Source organism: Chiroxiphia lanceolata, chromosome 2 (genome assembly GCF_009829145.1).
Source record: "Chiroxiphia lanceolata isolate bChiLan1 chromosome 2, bChiLan1.pri, whole genome shotgun sequence".
NCBI lineage: Eukaryota > Metazoa > Chordata > Aves > Passeriformes > Pipridae > Chiroxiphia > Chiroxiphia lanceolata.
Window position 1 is genome coordinate 60320209 of NC_045638.1, and position 16607 is coordinate 60336815.

The 16607-nt window shown below is 38.5% G+C and overlaps 1 protein-coding gene across 2 annotated transcripts in view; it reads right to left on the reverse strand.

Moving 5' to 3' along the window:
* The window catches only part of DGKH (diacylglycerol kinase eta), a 157452-nt gene that overhangs the window by 67022 nt on the left and 73823 nt on the right, over positions 1-16607 (reverse strand). For both annotated transcript variants that reach the window (XM_032678409.1, XM_032678408.1), the window contains exons 3-4: positions 4648-4758; positions 2353-2433 (exon numbers count right to left, since the gene is read on the reverse strand). In XM_032678409.1, coding sequence (XP_032534300.1) covers positions 2353-2433; positions 4648-4758 — 192 coding nt within the window. The remainder of the gene's footprint in view (positions 1-2352; positions 2434-4647; positions 4759-16607) is intronic.

The following is a 16607-nucleotide window of genomic DNA, read 5'->3' on the forward strand; positions in this document are numbered from 1 at the left end:
AGTGAGCTGATTGTTCATTGAAAAGTAACATCATCAGCAATAAAGAAAAAAATTAAACAGATGATCTAAGTTTACCAGCTCCTCATTTTAATCGGCAGATATTTATTTACCTCAGCTTTCCCCTTAACCTCAACTTGTTTGCAGAAAGAAAGGAAAAGTAATTCTGGTGAATAAACAGTGATATTTAGTTACATAAAATATTCTGCGAACTTGTGCATTACAAATAAACTCAACCTTAAATCTGTGTGTTATGACTAATTTTAGGGCTTGAGTTTTATCCATAAAAGAGTATGGAAAATCTTGACACGCACCCCTCTGCCTCCGAACAGACAAACTAGAAAGGGCAAAAAGAGGGCAAACCAGTAACTTCTACAAGCTGGGGGTAGGAAATAGAGGGGAGTGGGGGGGACTTAAATGACATGACAAAAGGATTTGTTAAAAAAAAATTTAATAAAAATATTTAAAGGTGTATTTTCCTGGAAAAATGGTCATTTGGTGTATATTCCATCTACATCAGTTTGTGTTAAAAATATTCTCTCTTGGGACAAAGAAACAAGAGGGGACATTAACTAGATAAGGCTAAAGTTAAGGGTTTAATTTTTGCTTTTTAACAAAGAGAAAGCTAACAGAGTATCTAGAACATAAATTAAAAAAAACTCATAATTTTAAGAAAGGCAAAGATTATCTTTTTAAGATGGAAGAAAATAAAAAGTAAAAAGAAATGTTTCTTTTTATTTATAAGGAGTATTGCTGGACAACTAACCACCCACTGCACTTCCAATCCCGACTCCAACCCAGTGCAGGCAAGGTCAGAGATGTCGTACTTCATGGAACTATGTTGCTGGGATACTGGGTTAGGCAAACACAAAGGAAGATACCAAAAGATTAAGCAAGATGACGACTATTACCATATTTCACAGTCGAATCAGATGACTCTTCAATACAGGAGAACTTTAAATCCAAATAATTTTTCAAAATGAATTTGTAGACTCCTTAGAGAAAACACTGTTTGCCCTAAATTACCCAGGACATGAAAATAAACAATGTCAGCTGTTAAAGCTGTAGCCCCTGAGATTTCTTTTTTCACTACTGTCTTCTCCAGAAGTCTAGATACTAGAATCATGTTTTTGATGAAGAATGAGATACCGAAGGATTACAAACAATACCAAAACACCAAACATTGTACAAGGAAAAAGAGAACAGGGGAAAAACCCCCAAACATGGCACATTTCTGAAGAACAGAGCTTCTAGACAACAACCTTTACAAAAGCAAGCTGGTACCTTACACAGCCACCACCTGATCTGAGGCCTTGGGTCAAAGTACTCTTTTTAACTGCATTCTTGATCAGTAAAGAAGCTTAGATTTATACAACAAGCCAGACTGTCCAGGTGAACACAAGTACGTCTTTGAAGTGTTCTTAATACTTCAGTAGCTGCCTGGGAGGTACTAGAATAAGGAAGACCTACAAAGCTTTCATGAGGCTTGTGTTCGACTGCCTTAGAGAAGAAAAAGTAAGACTGGTAATATAGACCACCTGTGGAATCAAAATTCTCAGGAAAATGGAAAATCAACACTTTAATAGAGAACAATGGGATATGCAGGTTAAGAAAAAGGATGCCATTGCAGTCAGTGGGACAAGTCAAGACCTTCAGAAGGTCAACTTTACCCATGGTGTTCTTCATAACTAATTCTTGTTCAAAAAATTTACTTTTCCAGAGGTTAAGAATCAGCTTACCTGAGAATCAACTTTGTCAGACTTTATCACTTAGTTCTAATCAAGCAGTTGAACAATAAATGTAAAACACACCTGTAAACTTACAGAAACAGGAATTTATGAACACTATGTTTTTTACACCAGTATCAGAATCAAGGCATGACTGTAAGGACAGCTTTTCCACATGACTTGGAAATACACAGGGCTTTGATTGACAATGAAAAAAATAAAATACACTTCAATATGACAGAAAATCAAAAAAGTTATGATAAGAAATTAAAACAAAAACACAATTACATTTGATTTAATTCAGCATGTCACCTCAAAGAAAAATGACATCACAAACCCAAGCTGTACTAGTAAGTACTATAAAAGTACTAATACTGAATCTTGCTGTATTTTTAGTTCCTTATACCATCATCTTTTGAAGCAACTGTTATCTGACACTTCTGCTAAAAAATCACTGAAATAAAATGTTCTATAGTTGATGTGATACTGTTCTCATACATTATAGTATTTCCAAATAAAAGACATTTTATTTCCAAATGGAGGAAAATAAGCAATTGAGAGGATTCTTGATCTTCTTAGTAACAGTCTATCCACAGTTTTCAAGAACAGTATTAAAATTGTTCCATACCGTGAAGCTGTTGTTGACATTTTTTGTGCTCGATTCAGCTACGCTGGCATCTGACAGGTCAACTTCATCAAATATTAGAGACTGTGAATGGTAAAGAACATAGAAGCATTAAATTAAGTCTGAGTCCACTTCCAGGTATGCTCACAATATGTGCTTTAATTCCATTGTATCCATTCCAGTTAGAAAATAAAAATAGAAAAAACCCCACAGTGAAAAAATAGAACACACTGATGATTTGATATCCTTCATAGCTGGCCCCTAAATACAGTCCTATTTGCTATCTAAGGGTACATGAGAGCATGAAAAAATGGCTCCAAAATTATATTGTAAAATCTCTTTTAACAGAAGGGTTTTTTTAAAAAGATGCGGCTTTAGGGTCTCTACTGTGTAGCATAAATGTGGTGTCAGAGGAATGAGATTCACACTTAGTAAAACATGAATTAATTCATCAGTATTAGGATGGAACTCTAAATTCCTGAAGAAACCTATGATACAGTACCCATACCAGAAAATGGAGCTCAAGGGCCTGAAGAGATCCCTTCCACTCCTTTGTTTGATGTTCCAGTAAGATAAATACATGTCTAATGTAAACACCTCAGCCTCTGGCAAAGTATTAATTAGGTTCTGTTATGTGCATGATGGATTTTGAAGCATAGAAGGGAACACGAACAAAAATGCTTCTTTTTTTAGCCCTATGATATTTTTCATCTTCCATGCCATGCGAGGGAGAATCCATGCTGGGGGAGTTCCAGCACGTCTGGATTCAACCTTACAGAGTATTTGCACTTTATTGTAATGAGTATTGCTTACTCATAACACCTTCTTTTCTCATCTTTGTTATAGAATCACAGAATGGTTTTGGCTGGAAGGGACCTTAAAGATTATCTAGTTCCAAGCCTCCCTGCCATGGTCCAGGGTGCTCAAAGGCCCATCCAACCTGGCCTTGAACACTTGCAAGGATAGGGCAACCACACCTTCTCTGGGCAACCTGTTCCAGTGTCTCACCAACCTCACTGTCAAGAATTTCTTCCTTGAATCTAATATCCAAATCTCTCCTCTTTCAGTTTAAAGCCATTCTCTCCCTTGTCCTATCACTACATGCACTTTTCAAAAGTCCCAGTTCTCTTGTAGCCCCTGTAGGTACTGGAAGTCTGCTACAAGGTGCCCAGAGCCTGCTCTTCTCCAGGCTGAATAACCCCAGCTATTTCAGCCTGTCTTCATAAGAGAAGTGCTCCAGCACTCTGATCATCTTCAAGACCCTTCTCTGGACACACTCCAACAGTTCCATGGCTCCCAAAATAGCAAGAACGTAGACCTACAGTGTGCAAATAGCCCATATTCCTTATCTAACAGTGTAGGCTCACATTTTCAGAACAGCTCAGCATCATATTGTGAGTTGACGTTGCCCTTCTCAAAGCTCTTATCTGCCATGTTTATTCTCTATATAAACTGCTTGTGGTAGCACCAAGTGCAGAGAGGTGAGACAACAGAGGTAACTTCAGCACTGGACTCACTGGAATGATGATACTTTTTTTGATTCATTACAGACACACAACTGTGCAGCATGCAATTACAGTCCTGTAGTCCTAGAAAGAGAGATCTCTATGCCTCAGAAAGAGTTTTATTGAGAAGGCCAGGCTATAGAAGATGACAGAGACCTGAAGCACCTCACCTACAGCTCTCATGAGGTGCTCCAACCCCACAGAGTAAAGGGAAGTAATACCCACTGCAATGGAACAGCACAATCTGAGTCAGCCCAACAAGCCAAAATGCTTCAGTCCTGGCCTTGAGGGGAGGGAGGAAATGCCTTTCAAAAAAAAAGACAAGTATTCCCCTCTGCTCACCTCCAATTTTCCCATCAAATAAAATTCAATTGATGGGAAACAGCTTTTTCCCTTATATATCAGTTTTGGCAGAAAATTAGCCTATCTTGGTTTCACATAACTATTTTTATCCCTTCAACAGTAATATGGGTATCAGACTAGAAGATTTAATAGAATTCAGTTTGAGGGATAATTTCTAAGCATTATGCAGTTTTTACTTTTTTAACTTTCTGAGAGCCATTCCCCCAAAAGAATCCCCAACTCCTTAAAATAAGTTTATTATTTGTCTGAATAGCCAAAAAGGTTAAAATTACTGTGCTAAAGTTCATTTTAAAAAAAAACAACAGAAACCACCAACATCCCTTAGTAAGGTTAATTTAAGATTGCTTATTATTGTCATTATTGGACTTACAAATCTAAACAAAATTAAGTTACATGTGTATGGTATTAGATACTAACAACATACAATTACCTTTGAATCCTTAGCATAATAAAGTGTACGACCTCGAAGTTTGAAATAACGCTTTTTCCACCTTTGAAAAGAGCTGGTTTGCTTCAGTAGTAATCCTTCTTTTATACTTGTCTGGAAAATATTAAAATACAGAAGACAAGATAAATACATATAGAAATAGCTACATATATAGATTAAAATTACACTTTTCAAAATTTATGTTACACCTCATATAACATTTAAACTTGTATTTATTCACATTAAATTGAGACTAATTCTCTGGACAACCACATTTTGCATTGCTATTCTTTAAACAATAACAACGTTGGCAAAATGCTAATTTTAAATGTAAACAGAAAAGGTAGTTGAGAGGCACATAAAGATGAATACAAAATAATTCAATTGCCTGGATAGTTGCAAACTCACAAATATTGAAGTGATCAATAACTGATGTTGGCACAACTCAGAAAAAAAATGCTAAAGGCATGTACAGAAGGTAATTTCCAGTTCCAAATTTGATTATACTGAGGAGAAAAACAATTTCCACATAGCCAATAATTCAACAAGGTACTTAAATGTGTGTCTGACTCAAGCACATGAATTACACCTTTTAAACAGAGGGAACGATCCAGTATTATGCAAGTCATGCATGACTTCAAGTGCATTGCTAACTACAGCCTTCAGCATGAAATCAGCTTACCATTATGGATAATTATTATATGGGAAGTGCAAGAGCAGTGACAGCTAGGGATATTTTTACCATGCAAATATTTTTAGGCAAAAAATGATTCGCCGATCCTAATCTTTCCACTGCAGACTGAACCCTGCTCATATAAAGCCCATTTTTGAAATGAGTAAGAGACATATTAGTATACTTTAAATGTGTATGCTGCTTTCACCAGTGTGTGTGGGATTCATCCAAGCAATTACAGAAATTCTCCACTTAATCAGACAAAATGACATGACACAGCATACTAATTGCACGAGTCTCAAAATAGATTTTCTTCAGTTTTGAAGCACACAAAAGGTATGAGAAAAAGCAAGTACATTTTTATATTATATTCCAAAATTACTTTTTTCAGAATATTTCCAATTTTTTGTGTAATAATGTAATGAGAGTCTTATAATACAATTTCTAGACAATGTGATATAAATATCATTTGAAGTTATCATACATCTTTTAGAAACTTAATCAAGACCTGACCTAAAGCTCATAAACATCTTCTTCCGTTATCAGATGTCACGTTCTCCGTAACTTTAATGCCTTGCATTAAATAATGAAAACACAGAAAAAGCAGAAAGCACTTTAATGTTCCTACCATTTCCTTGAAATGAGAAACGTTCCTGTTATGTACCCAGATTGCACCCTTCATTTAGATAGTCCTAACGTCACAAACTAAGAATATGGTCCAACGATCACAAAGCTATTGAATAAATGCTCTCAAAAAAGCAACCCTCTCAGATCAAACATCACAGCTGAAAGTTCAAATTTATCAGTTTGCTTCACGTGCCAGCAATCTGGATCAGTGCATTCAGACAGCCCTCCTGCTCTAGCTAAGGGGAAAAGGTTTGCTCACCACACACCATCTTAAGACAGTTTGCAATTTTCTGACCAGACTCTAAGATAGCTTTACATTATATAAATAGATTTAATCAGTTAGTGAATACAAGTGCTTATTCAAAGCTGCCTATTGTAGCCATGTAGCACCTGTGCTTCACATCACTCTCTGAGATTTCAGAAGCTCATCACATGGGATGGGAATAGATGACTTGTGTGTTTATTAAGGGTCAGAAGATGTTAAGACCAGAGAAATGCAGTTCCAAGGAATCGGTACTCCTCATTCATGGCAGGCGCTGACTTACTGGAAAAATTTCCAAAATGGAAGGAAATCGACATTCCCTAAAACACACTATGTGTATTAGGATACACAGAACATATATTATGCTGAATACTTTCTGGTATTATAAACTCTGTTCCAAGAACATAAATCACCCCAAACCTTGCACTATTACTCACTAAAGAATTAGTTAACTCTTTCATGTCATTTTCATGCCTATATAAACCATTTTCTGTTTCTACTTGTCCATTAAACACCCATATCCCTAATATCAAACCAATAACTTCAAAATTAAATCTATTTTGCAAATCAGCCATTTAAAATTAACTTCCTAAAGCTGGCAGTAAATAACCATGCAGGCTCTACAGAATTTATTTTTTTATCAAAATTTTCAAAAAATACTAGACTGGTAAACATTTACCCAAGAAGTGTAAGCACTTCAAGAAGTATACATCTGAAGTTTACATTTTACCACCAATAACTATATTGAGCTGAGTTTGGACATCTTAAGCAGACAATTCCATGGCTGCAGGCATTAAAATTGAGCACAAAGCTTTAGCCAAATATCCTTAATTAACTTTATTTAGACTTTAAAATGAAGTTGAAAATTCCATCTGCCAATTGAGTTATAAGGTAATCTGTTAATAATGCTCTCCCAAGTCTCATGGCTGGGCTTCGCGAACGAAGATTTGGGAAGGCTTTATCCACATTTGTTACAGGCACGTTGGTGACTTATGAGGCCAATACGTGATAGACATATCCGGTTGCAAAAGGCACAACAGAAAGACTCCTTAGATGAAGTATTCAGCAAGACACGGTTCTTCCTGCGTTGCCTTTTCTCCTCGAGAGAGATCCTGCGTGTGTTCTCAAAGGCTTCCGCTGCGTTATAGATGCTGTGTCTCCAAGCCTCCCGATTTGAGGCCAGAGTAGACCAATTATGGTGATCAATATGGCCAAGGCTGAGATGTTGTTTCAGGGAGTCCTTGTATCTTTTCTTCGGGGCTCCTCTCTTGCGGCAGCCAGCGGCAAGTTCACCATAGAGCAAGATCTTAGGGAGGCGGTGGTCCTTCATCCTTGAGACGTGCCCTGCCCATCGCAGCTGTGTTCTCATCAGCATGGCCTCTACACTTGTGACTGCTGCTTGCTCAAGAACAGATGTATTGGTCACATAATCTGACCAGTGGATGTTTAAGATTGTACGGAGGCAGTGCTGATGGAAGCGTTCGAGGAGACGCAGGTGGTGGCGGTAGATGACCCATGATTCGGAACCATACAAGAGAGTAGACAACACTATGGCTTTGTAAACACTGATCTTGGTGCTTTTCTTCAAGTGTTTATTACGCCATACTCTTTTGTGGAGTTTTCCGAAAGCACTGTATGCCTTTGCCAACCTGTTGTCTATCTCCCTGTCAATCTTGCCATCCGAGGAGATGAGGCTACCTAGGTAATTAAACTGCTGGACTGATTTGAGCTCTGATTCGCCAATGGTGATATGGGGATGATGGAAGACTTCCTGAGGTGCAGGTTGATGGAGAACTTCTGTCTTCTTTAGGCTGACTTCCAGCCCAAAGAGCTCAGCAGCATCTGCAAAGCAGGATGTTAAACGTTGCAGAGCTGCTTCTGTGTGGGCAACAAGGGCGGCATCATCAGCATAAAGCAGCTCCCGGACAAGATGGTTTAGGGTCTTGGTGTGGGCCTTCAGACGCCTTAGATTGAACAGGCTTCCATCAGTACGATATCGAATGTAGATACCGTCCTGATCATCGAGGTCTGCTGTGGCCCTTTGGAGCATCATGCTAAAAAAGATTGTGAATAAGGTAGGAGCGAGAACGCAGCCTTGTTTCACACCATTCTTAATTAAAAAGGGCTCAGAAAGTGTGTTGCCATACCTGACTTGGCCGTGCTGATCCTCATGAAGTGAGATGATCATTTTAAGGAACTTGGGGGGACAACCTAAACGTTCCAAAATCTGCCATAGACCTTTTCTGCTCACAGTATCAAAAGCCTTGGTGAGGTCGACAAAGGTTACATAAAGACCTTTGTTCTGTTCCCTACATTTCTCTTGCAGTTGTCTGAGAACAAATACCATGTCTGTGGTGCTTCTGTTGGCTCTGAAACCACACTGACTTTCAGGTAGGATCCCTTCAGCTATAGTGGGTATTAGTCTGTTCAAGAGTATTCTTGCCAGGATTTTGCCAGCAATGGAGAGCAGAGTAATACCACGGTAGTTTGAGCAGTCAGATTTAATACCTTTCTTCTTATACAAAGTGATGATGACTGCATCACGAAGGTCTGATGGTAGTTCACCGAGCTCCCAGCAGCGCACCACAAACTCGTGAAATTTGGTGTGGAGTGCAAGGCCCCCATGTTTCCAGACTTCAGGTGGAATTCCATCAACCCCAGCTGCCTTGCCGATTTTTACCTGCTGTATGGCCTTGAGGGTTTCTTCTAAAGTGGGGGCTGTATCCAATTCATACTTTACTGGTTGTTGTGTGATGGACTGAATTGCTGAGTCTTGGACCACACGGTTGGTACTGAAAAGAGTTTGAAAGTGTTCAGACCATCGATTCAGAATGGAGGTTTTATCTGTTAGAAGCGTTTGGCCATCAGCACTGAGTAGAGGGCTTTGTACCTGGTATGTAGGCCCGTATGCTGTCTTCAAGGCTTCATAGAAACCTTTGTGATCACCCATATCTGCGCATAATTGAGTTTTTACAGCTAGATCGATCCACCACTTGTTCTGGATGTCACGGAGTTTCTGTTGGAGCTTGCTGCATGCGAGACGAAAGGCTGTTTTTCTTGCGTGACAGGATGGCAGTGCAAGGTGTGCTTGGTGGGCGGTTCTCTTCTTCCTCAACAAGTCCTGGATTTCTTGATTGTTTTCATCAAACCAGTCCTTGTTCTTCTTGAGGGAGAACCCTAAGGATTCTTCGGAGGATTGCAGAATGCTGTTTTTAATATGCTGCCAGGTAGTTTCAGGAGAGGAATCTGCAGAAACTGTGGAACGGTCTTCACAGACCGTTCTCCCAAGTCTATAACCAAGTTAAAGCACTTCCAGTAATTTGGGATTGGAAGGGACTTCTTAGATTGTTGAATTTGGGTCCACATTATTGACTACAAACAAATTCAAAAGGTCATATTCAAAAGCATTGATCAGGCTACAACCACACCTTAAGAAATCAATCAGTTCCTTTTCTTCTCCCAATGGCAATTAAGACAGTGCTCCAAGATCTCACTGTTCTGAGAAACTTTTTTATAATTAATCTCAACTGGACATTAAATCTGAAGCATAAGCAATAATCACTCCAATTATATTAACTACATTCCTATTGTAATTTAGGAGAAAAAAGAAGTGCTGATCTCACAATCCCACTCTACTTCTCACTTTTTACAGAATCACCTCTCATCAGCTTGCCAAAATCTCTAAACTCCCTATACCGCATTTTGTATCATCTAGTAATACAAGGTCCCTCTAGAAGGATGGGACTATAATTAGAAGAGAGTAGAATAGAATAGAATAACTATTACAAAATTACTAACAATCTTTACTACTTTAGCCATTAATAAAGGAAAATGATTGACAATGTTACAATCACAACATCACAGTGCTCCACAGTGGCATATTTTCCTGAAGAAATCTAATTATAAAAGTAACTTTTCATAAAATTAAGAAAGTGTACACATGTGTTCAATTATGGAAGAATGTTGAATGCAACTCTACATCTCCAAAATCTACATGACAAAAAAAATGGATTTGTGGGTATTCTGATTACTAAAAATGAGAGCTAACATATCAGCAGATTTTAAAATATCCAGTATATAACACTTGAAAATTCAAAACTAACAGTTTTCATTTCAAAGGCAACCAACTTGCCTTACACCTAATTCACTCACTTTATAAAGTCCCACATTTCTGCAAAAGACAAATTTTCTACTTTTGCTGCTGCTTGAAAGACCCAAAGAAAGGATAAAATATTCTGAATTTAAAAAACAGTAAACTGATTATGGACCCATTATTGACAACAGCAAACTAAACCACTGAATGATTAAAGATAAAGCTCTTCCCTGTGTCCCTTTTCATGTATATAAGTGGACATTCTGCTCAAAATGTGTCAGGAGAGTGAGAAAAACAACATGAGGAAATTTCTGAAAGTGAGCAGGATGAAAATGGTAACAGGAAAGACCATAAAACAGTGCAGTCAAATGTAAACAGGAAATTAAGAGGGTGAAGAAGAATTTTAAGATCACCTTACAACAGATGCTCATGCTGAGACTAAAATGTTCATAAATACTTAAAAGATTAAAGATAGCTAGCAGGTTGGCAGGATCATTTTCCAACAGGGGTACAAAAAGGATAAGATCACAGCAAAGAAGCTCTTCAAATTCTTAAAATTATGATTCAGGAACTCCAAGCTTGTGATTTTCTTGACAATCTCTGTACAGCAGCTTCCACTATTGTCACTTATGCTGACAGATTTTTCATTAGTTATGCCAAAATAAAAATAGATTTTTAACTACCAAGAATAAAAACTTCATCAGCTGCTCAGCGCAAGATCACATTTTTATTGAAGATTCCTGTTCATAATGAAAGGAGGCTAACATCTGAAAATTAAAACCAAACAAAGAACCTATGAATTTATACAGCTAAAGTCGTCAAAATAAAGTTAAAAATCAATATGAACATTGCTTTAATTTCAAGAAAACCTTAAGAAAAAGAAGTACTATCAAGAAATGGTAGCTCAGTGGAGCTGTATCATGAGGTACCTAAAGCACCATGCTTGCCTCAACTGAGACGCCCCAGGCTGCTGCTGTTAACACATCCTACAGGTTACATTAGTGACAGAGAAATCACAAAATGTAGCAAGTTGCATGTGCTCAGTCTGTCATGGTTGATAAGAATTATCCCTGTCCCATTAAAGAAACAAACCAGACTATCTAGATTTGAGAAAACAGCTTTCCGATATCTCAGAATGAAAGCCAGCCACACCCCCCCACACACTCCCCACCACCCGTGATTAAGCGTAACCATTTCTCTGTGATAATAAAATATGTTTTTCCAAAGTTATTCTTATAGTCCACATGTGGATGGACTCTAGCATAACTGAAACTGTAGTACAAATAAATGCAATTATACAGCTTATGCAGTGCACTTCTTCCTCAACCTCATTCTCCCTTCATGTTCCCTCCCAGCCTATGCTGAGGAAACAGATTTTGCATTACTATTGTTAAAATATATAATAAAAAAAAAGCTTTTGGCTTCCTGTAATTGCAATATATGCTAATGTAGTAAGACATGAAGTAAAAATGAAATTGCAGATAAATTGCCATAATAAAAATATCTTTGTAGCAAGGTCAAGTTCAATAAGCAGAGTGATTTAAAAATAGAGGTTGTAGCACTTATCAAAAATGAATAACATATTTCCATATTAGGATAAAACATTACACTAGGAAAAAATAAACAAAGAAACAAAACCCCTATTTTGGATATAAATCGATACTAGATTGTATGTACGGAGAAGAAACTTTATCTGCAGTTCAAGTATTTAAACTCTTAACTTCCATTCATGTACAACATGTTGATCTCACTCTCTGTTCTCATTAATCAGGGCATGAAACAGCTGCAATACACTGGAAAAGGATAAAACACTTCACAGGACTGTGACTTGGTGCCCAAGATTTAAGAGTCTTGGTGTTATTACACAACTCAGCTAACTTAGAGCAGTATTTCACAGCTACCATTTGGAGCTTCAATAGTTGTTGTGTTTAAATTACACATGCTCTGACTAGAGAGATTTAAATCAACTAAGTCTAACTGATTTTGATGACAAATGTGAAAACACCATCCCATCCATTCACTCCTTAACCTTTTCTAAATGACCAGTCACTGTTAGACAGTGATTGGTCATTGCAGTTGGTATTTTACTCAATACTCAAGTCTATAGAGACAAATTGACACAAGTTTCACAGATGCTATAGCCCTGTGATCTGCAAAATCCTGATATATTTAGAATTAGAAACAGGAAAATTTATTAACAGAATATCCAAGCATTCCTGAATTTTTATAGTGTTTCTGATTTCCACAGATACAGAGACTACATGCTTTAATCTAATTCAGTGGTTGCACTACACTGGAAGTCTATACTGGCCCTAATTTTGGTTTACTGTATGGCAAATAAAATCCTGGACACAAATTAATCATGCTTTGAATTACATTTCTAGTATTTTCCCAGTAACAGTCTTAGCTTAATACTCTACTTCAAGAATAGCTAAGTCAATAAAACCTTTAATTCCATAATAACTCAAATGTAAGGATCTCTCACTTATTAATGTATTTCCCACTACCAAAAAATTCATCTTTAAGTGAGAAGGCTGGAAATCTAATTTGAGTGATGACAGTAAAATTATACTAGTGAAATACCCAACATAGAAAAAAAAACATGTACAGCAAAAGAATGTACAGCAACAAGCACTTAGAAGAGCTAATTGTTTATAGACTGTGAAAAATCCTTTTGATTATCATCAAAACTATTTAGAGGAAGCAGAAATATAGGACAGCTATTCCAGAGGCTGGAAATCTATTCCCAGCTTGACTGCAGGTTTTAGGCATGACCTGAGGCAAATCAGTTACTGTGGGTTCTACGATCTCTACACTGAAAAAAATACCTTCTTTATTCTCCTCCACATGAGTCTGGCTGTGATTTCTTAGTGTTTTATTGAGCATCTTACTAGAGGTGGCATTTCATTTTAATCAAAAATGTTCATAAATGGCTTTTTGAAAGATGGGAACTTCAGAAGTAATAAAAATGGAGCTAAAGAAAACTTCCCAATCCCTATCCTTATAGACCAGAATTACAAGAAAGAACGTTGAAAAGCACAGAACTGTAAACAAAGCTGCAGGACAAAAAACTGCATTTTGAGACAAGGAATAACAGAGAAATTTTTAAATACTTATAATATGTAACTCATACTGGTACTGCAGGTTCAGATTAAATATATTCACAATTAAGGAGCATAGTTGCTGCAGAATCACAGAACAGTTGAGGTTGGAAGCTATCTTAGGAGATCCATCTAGTCCAGCCCACCTCACAAAGCAGTCACCTAGAGCAGTTCAGCCATGGCTACCTATATCCAGTAGAATCTGGGGTATATCCAAGGATGGAGACTCCACAAATTCCCTAGGCAACCTGTTTGAGTGTTTGATCACCCTTAAAATAGGGAGGAAAATAAAAAAGTCAAAAATAGGTTTTTTCTTGTGTTTAAAGGGTATTTTCTGTATTTCAGTTTGTGCCCATTGCCTCTTGTCCTCTCACTGGGCACCACTGCATCTGGCTGTTCTCTTTACACTCCTCAGATATTTGTACATATTCATATGATCCCCCTCAGCCTTCTCTTCTCCAGGATAAGCAGTCGCAGCTCTCTCAAACTCCCACCATATCAAAGATGCTCCAGTCTTTTAATCACCTTCATGGCCTGTCACTGTACTCCTTCCAGCATGTCCATGTCTCTCTCGTACTGAGCTGCCCAGAACTGCATGCAGCACTCCACGTGTGGCCTCACCAGGGCTGAGCGGAGGGTCATCTCCCTTGACCCGCTGGCAATACTCCTCCTAATGCAGCCCAGCACACAGTTGGTCTTCATTGCCCCATGGCCTTTCTCTGCCAAGCTGTCACACTGCTTTCCAACCAGTCAGCCCTCAGCCTGTACATTGGTACAGTGGGATGGGATTCTTCCTCCTCAGATGCAGGATGTTGCTTTTGTTAACTTCATGAAGTTTCTGTTGGCCCCTTTCTCCAGTCTGTCCCTCCCTGTATGGCAGCACAGCCATCTGCTGTATCAGCCACTCCGCTTCTCCTCAGTTTGTATTGTCCATATACACTCTGCATTATCATTCTGGCCATTAATGGAGATGTTACACAGCACTGTCCTCACTAACAACCTGAGGGGTACACCAGTAGTGACTGACCTGTGCCACTGATCACAAGACTTCTTGCTACATCAGCTTCCAAGGGACTGAGGTGAGGCAGGCTGGTCTGTACTTCCACAGGACCTTCTTCTTGCTTTATCTGAACATGAGTGATATTTGCTTTCTTTCAGTTCTCAAGAGCCTCCCCCAGTTGTCTTGCAAAGGTAATGGAGAATAGCCTTGCAATGCCATCAAGCAGTTCCCTTAGGACTTGGAGATGTAGCCCAAGATACTCATTTTTGGGCCAAGATACTTGTGTTAATGCAGTTTAAGTGTTCCCAAACTTGATCCTTCTTCACCTTCCACCTCCCACTGCTTTTGGGCACCTGGAATTGCAGAAGGCTGGTCTGAACAGCAAAGACCAAGACTGAGTATCTTAGCTTTTTCCACATCCCTGATTAATGAGTCCCCTGACTCATTCAGCAGTTTGCCCTAGTCTTCCCTCTTCTGCTGATGTACCTATAGAAGAGCTTCTTGTTGGCCTTCACATCCCTTGCCAGATTCTGCTCCAGGTGGGCTTTGGCTTCACTGACCCCAGCCCTGTGTGACTGTTTCTCTGAATTCCTTCTGGGACACCTGTCAGTGCTTCTGCCTTTTGTACTCTTCCTTTCTATGTAGGTTTTTTCAGAAGCACCTTGTTCATCCATGCAGCAGACTGCTATTAAGACTGTAGGACTATCTCAAACAGCCAGATTGCTACTCTCTGTCTTTCACTCTACCTTCCATTAAATCTAAAAGTGAAATTCCCTGTAGTAAAACCACACCTTTTTTCCAAGACTGCTTTTCCTATAATTCCTTACAAACATTCCTTACAACATTTTCTTCCCAATGCAGATTTTCTTGTATGAAAATCTAGCATTTCTAGACAATATCTGGAGCCCAAAGTGGCACCAAAAATCCTAGTTCCAGTTACTATATTTTAATTCTTTTACAGTTATTAAATTTAGTAGGTAAGTATTTTATAGCTTGGTGTATTTTGGAAAAAATTAAAACTTTGTGATATAGTACTGTGCCAAACAGACCTGAAGTTTACTTCCAGGCCACTAACAGTCTTTGGTAACCTCTTGTAGGTGGCTTATTCATTGCGCCTCTATTCTGAACAGACAGAAGAATAATACTTCCTCACCTTGAAGAGACATTATGTTGATACATTCACTTGCTTTTGCAGCTATGTATAAACGTTTACCTACTGAACCACTACAAATTTTGGAAACAGCTTATAACAACAAGAGTGCTGGCTAATTTTAGTACTTAAAAGGAGCTTATGAAAAAGGGACATGGGCATGTAGTGATAGGACAAGGAGGAATGGTTTTAAACTGAAACAGGGCAGGTTTAGTTTAGATACAAGAAAGAAATTCTTTACTGTGAGGGTGGTGAGTCACTGGCATATATTGCCCAAGGAAGTTGTGGATTTCCCATCCCTGGAAGTTTTCAAGGCCAGGTTGGACAGGGCTTTGAGCAACTTCGTCTCGTGGAAAGTGTCCCTGTCCAAGGCAGGGGGGTTGGAACTAGATGATCTTTAAGGTGCCTTCCTACCCAAACTATTCTATGACCCTATGAATTGCCCAAAACAGCCACATGCTTTTAATAAAGTACAGGGTTTCAGCTGTTTCTAGTGATTCTCATGGTAAAATCATATTTTCCTTCCCAGCCTTTAGCAGCAACCCTGGTGCAAAGAGAATTCTCATATTACGAGTGGAGGAAATTCTCTCTTTTGAGACAAGTAGACTGGAAAGCAGAAAAATAACACACAACAGACTCTCCCTTCCCCTCTGTTTACTGACAGGAAATAAGAGCCTGTAATTACTTTTGAATTCACATTCCCTTTGTGACCAGGCTCATTCATGTACATGCTATTTTCTCTCATTCAGAAAACACTGTAAAGCTTCTTCTCCAGAAACAAACATCTCTGACCAGAACAGGGCAGACCAGTACTTCTCGGAGTTTTATACAATGTGGCTCATGCTTGTCTACCCATCAAGGAACCTCTTCTCTGGCTGTATACAGGCTCCAGCTCTTACTCCATGTCTAAGCCCTTGAGTTATGGAATACAACACAATGCCTCACTTCAATTCATGGGAAAATCAGGGAGTGGATACCCCTGAAACATATTTCTAGGCACAGATGGAGAAAAAGGTAACTGGGCACAGCATGGACATACCAAAGGTAAATCATGCCT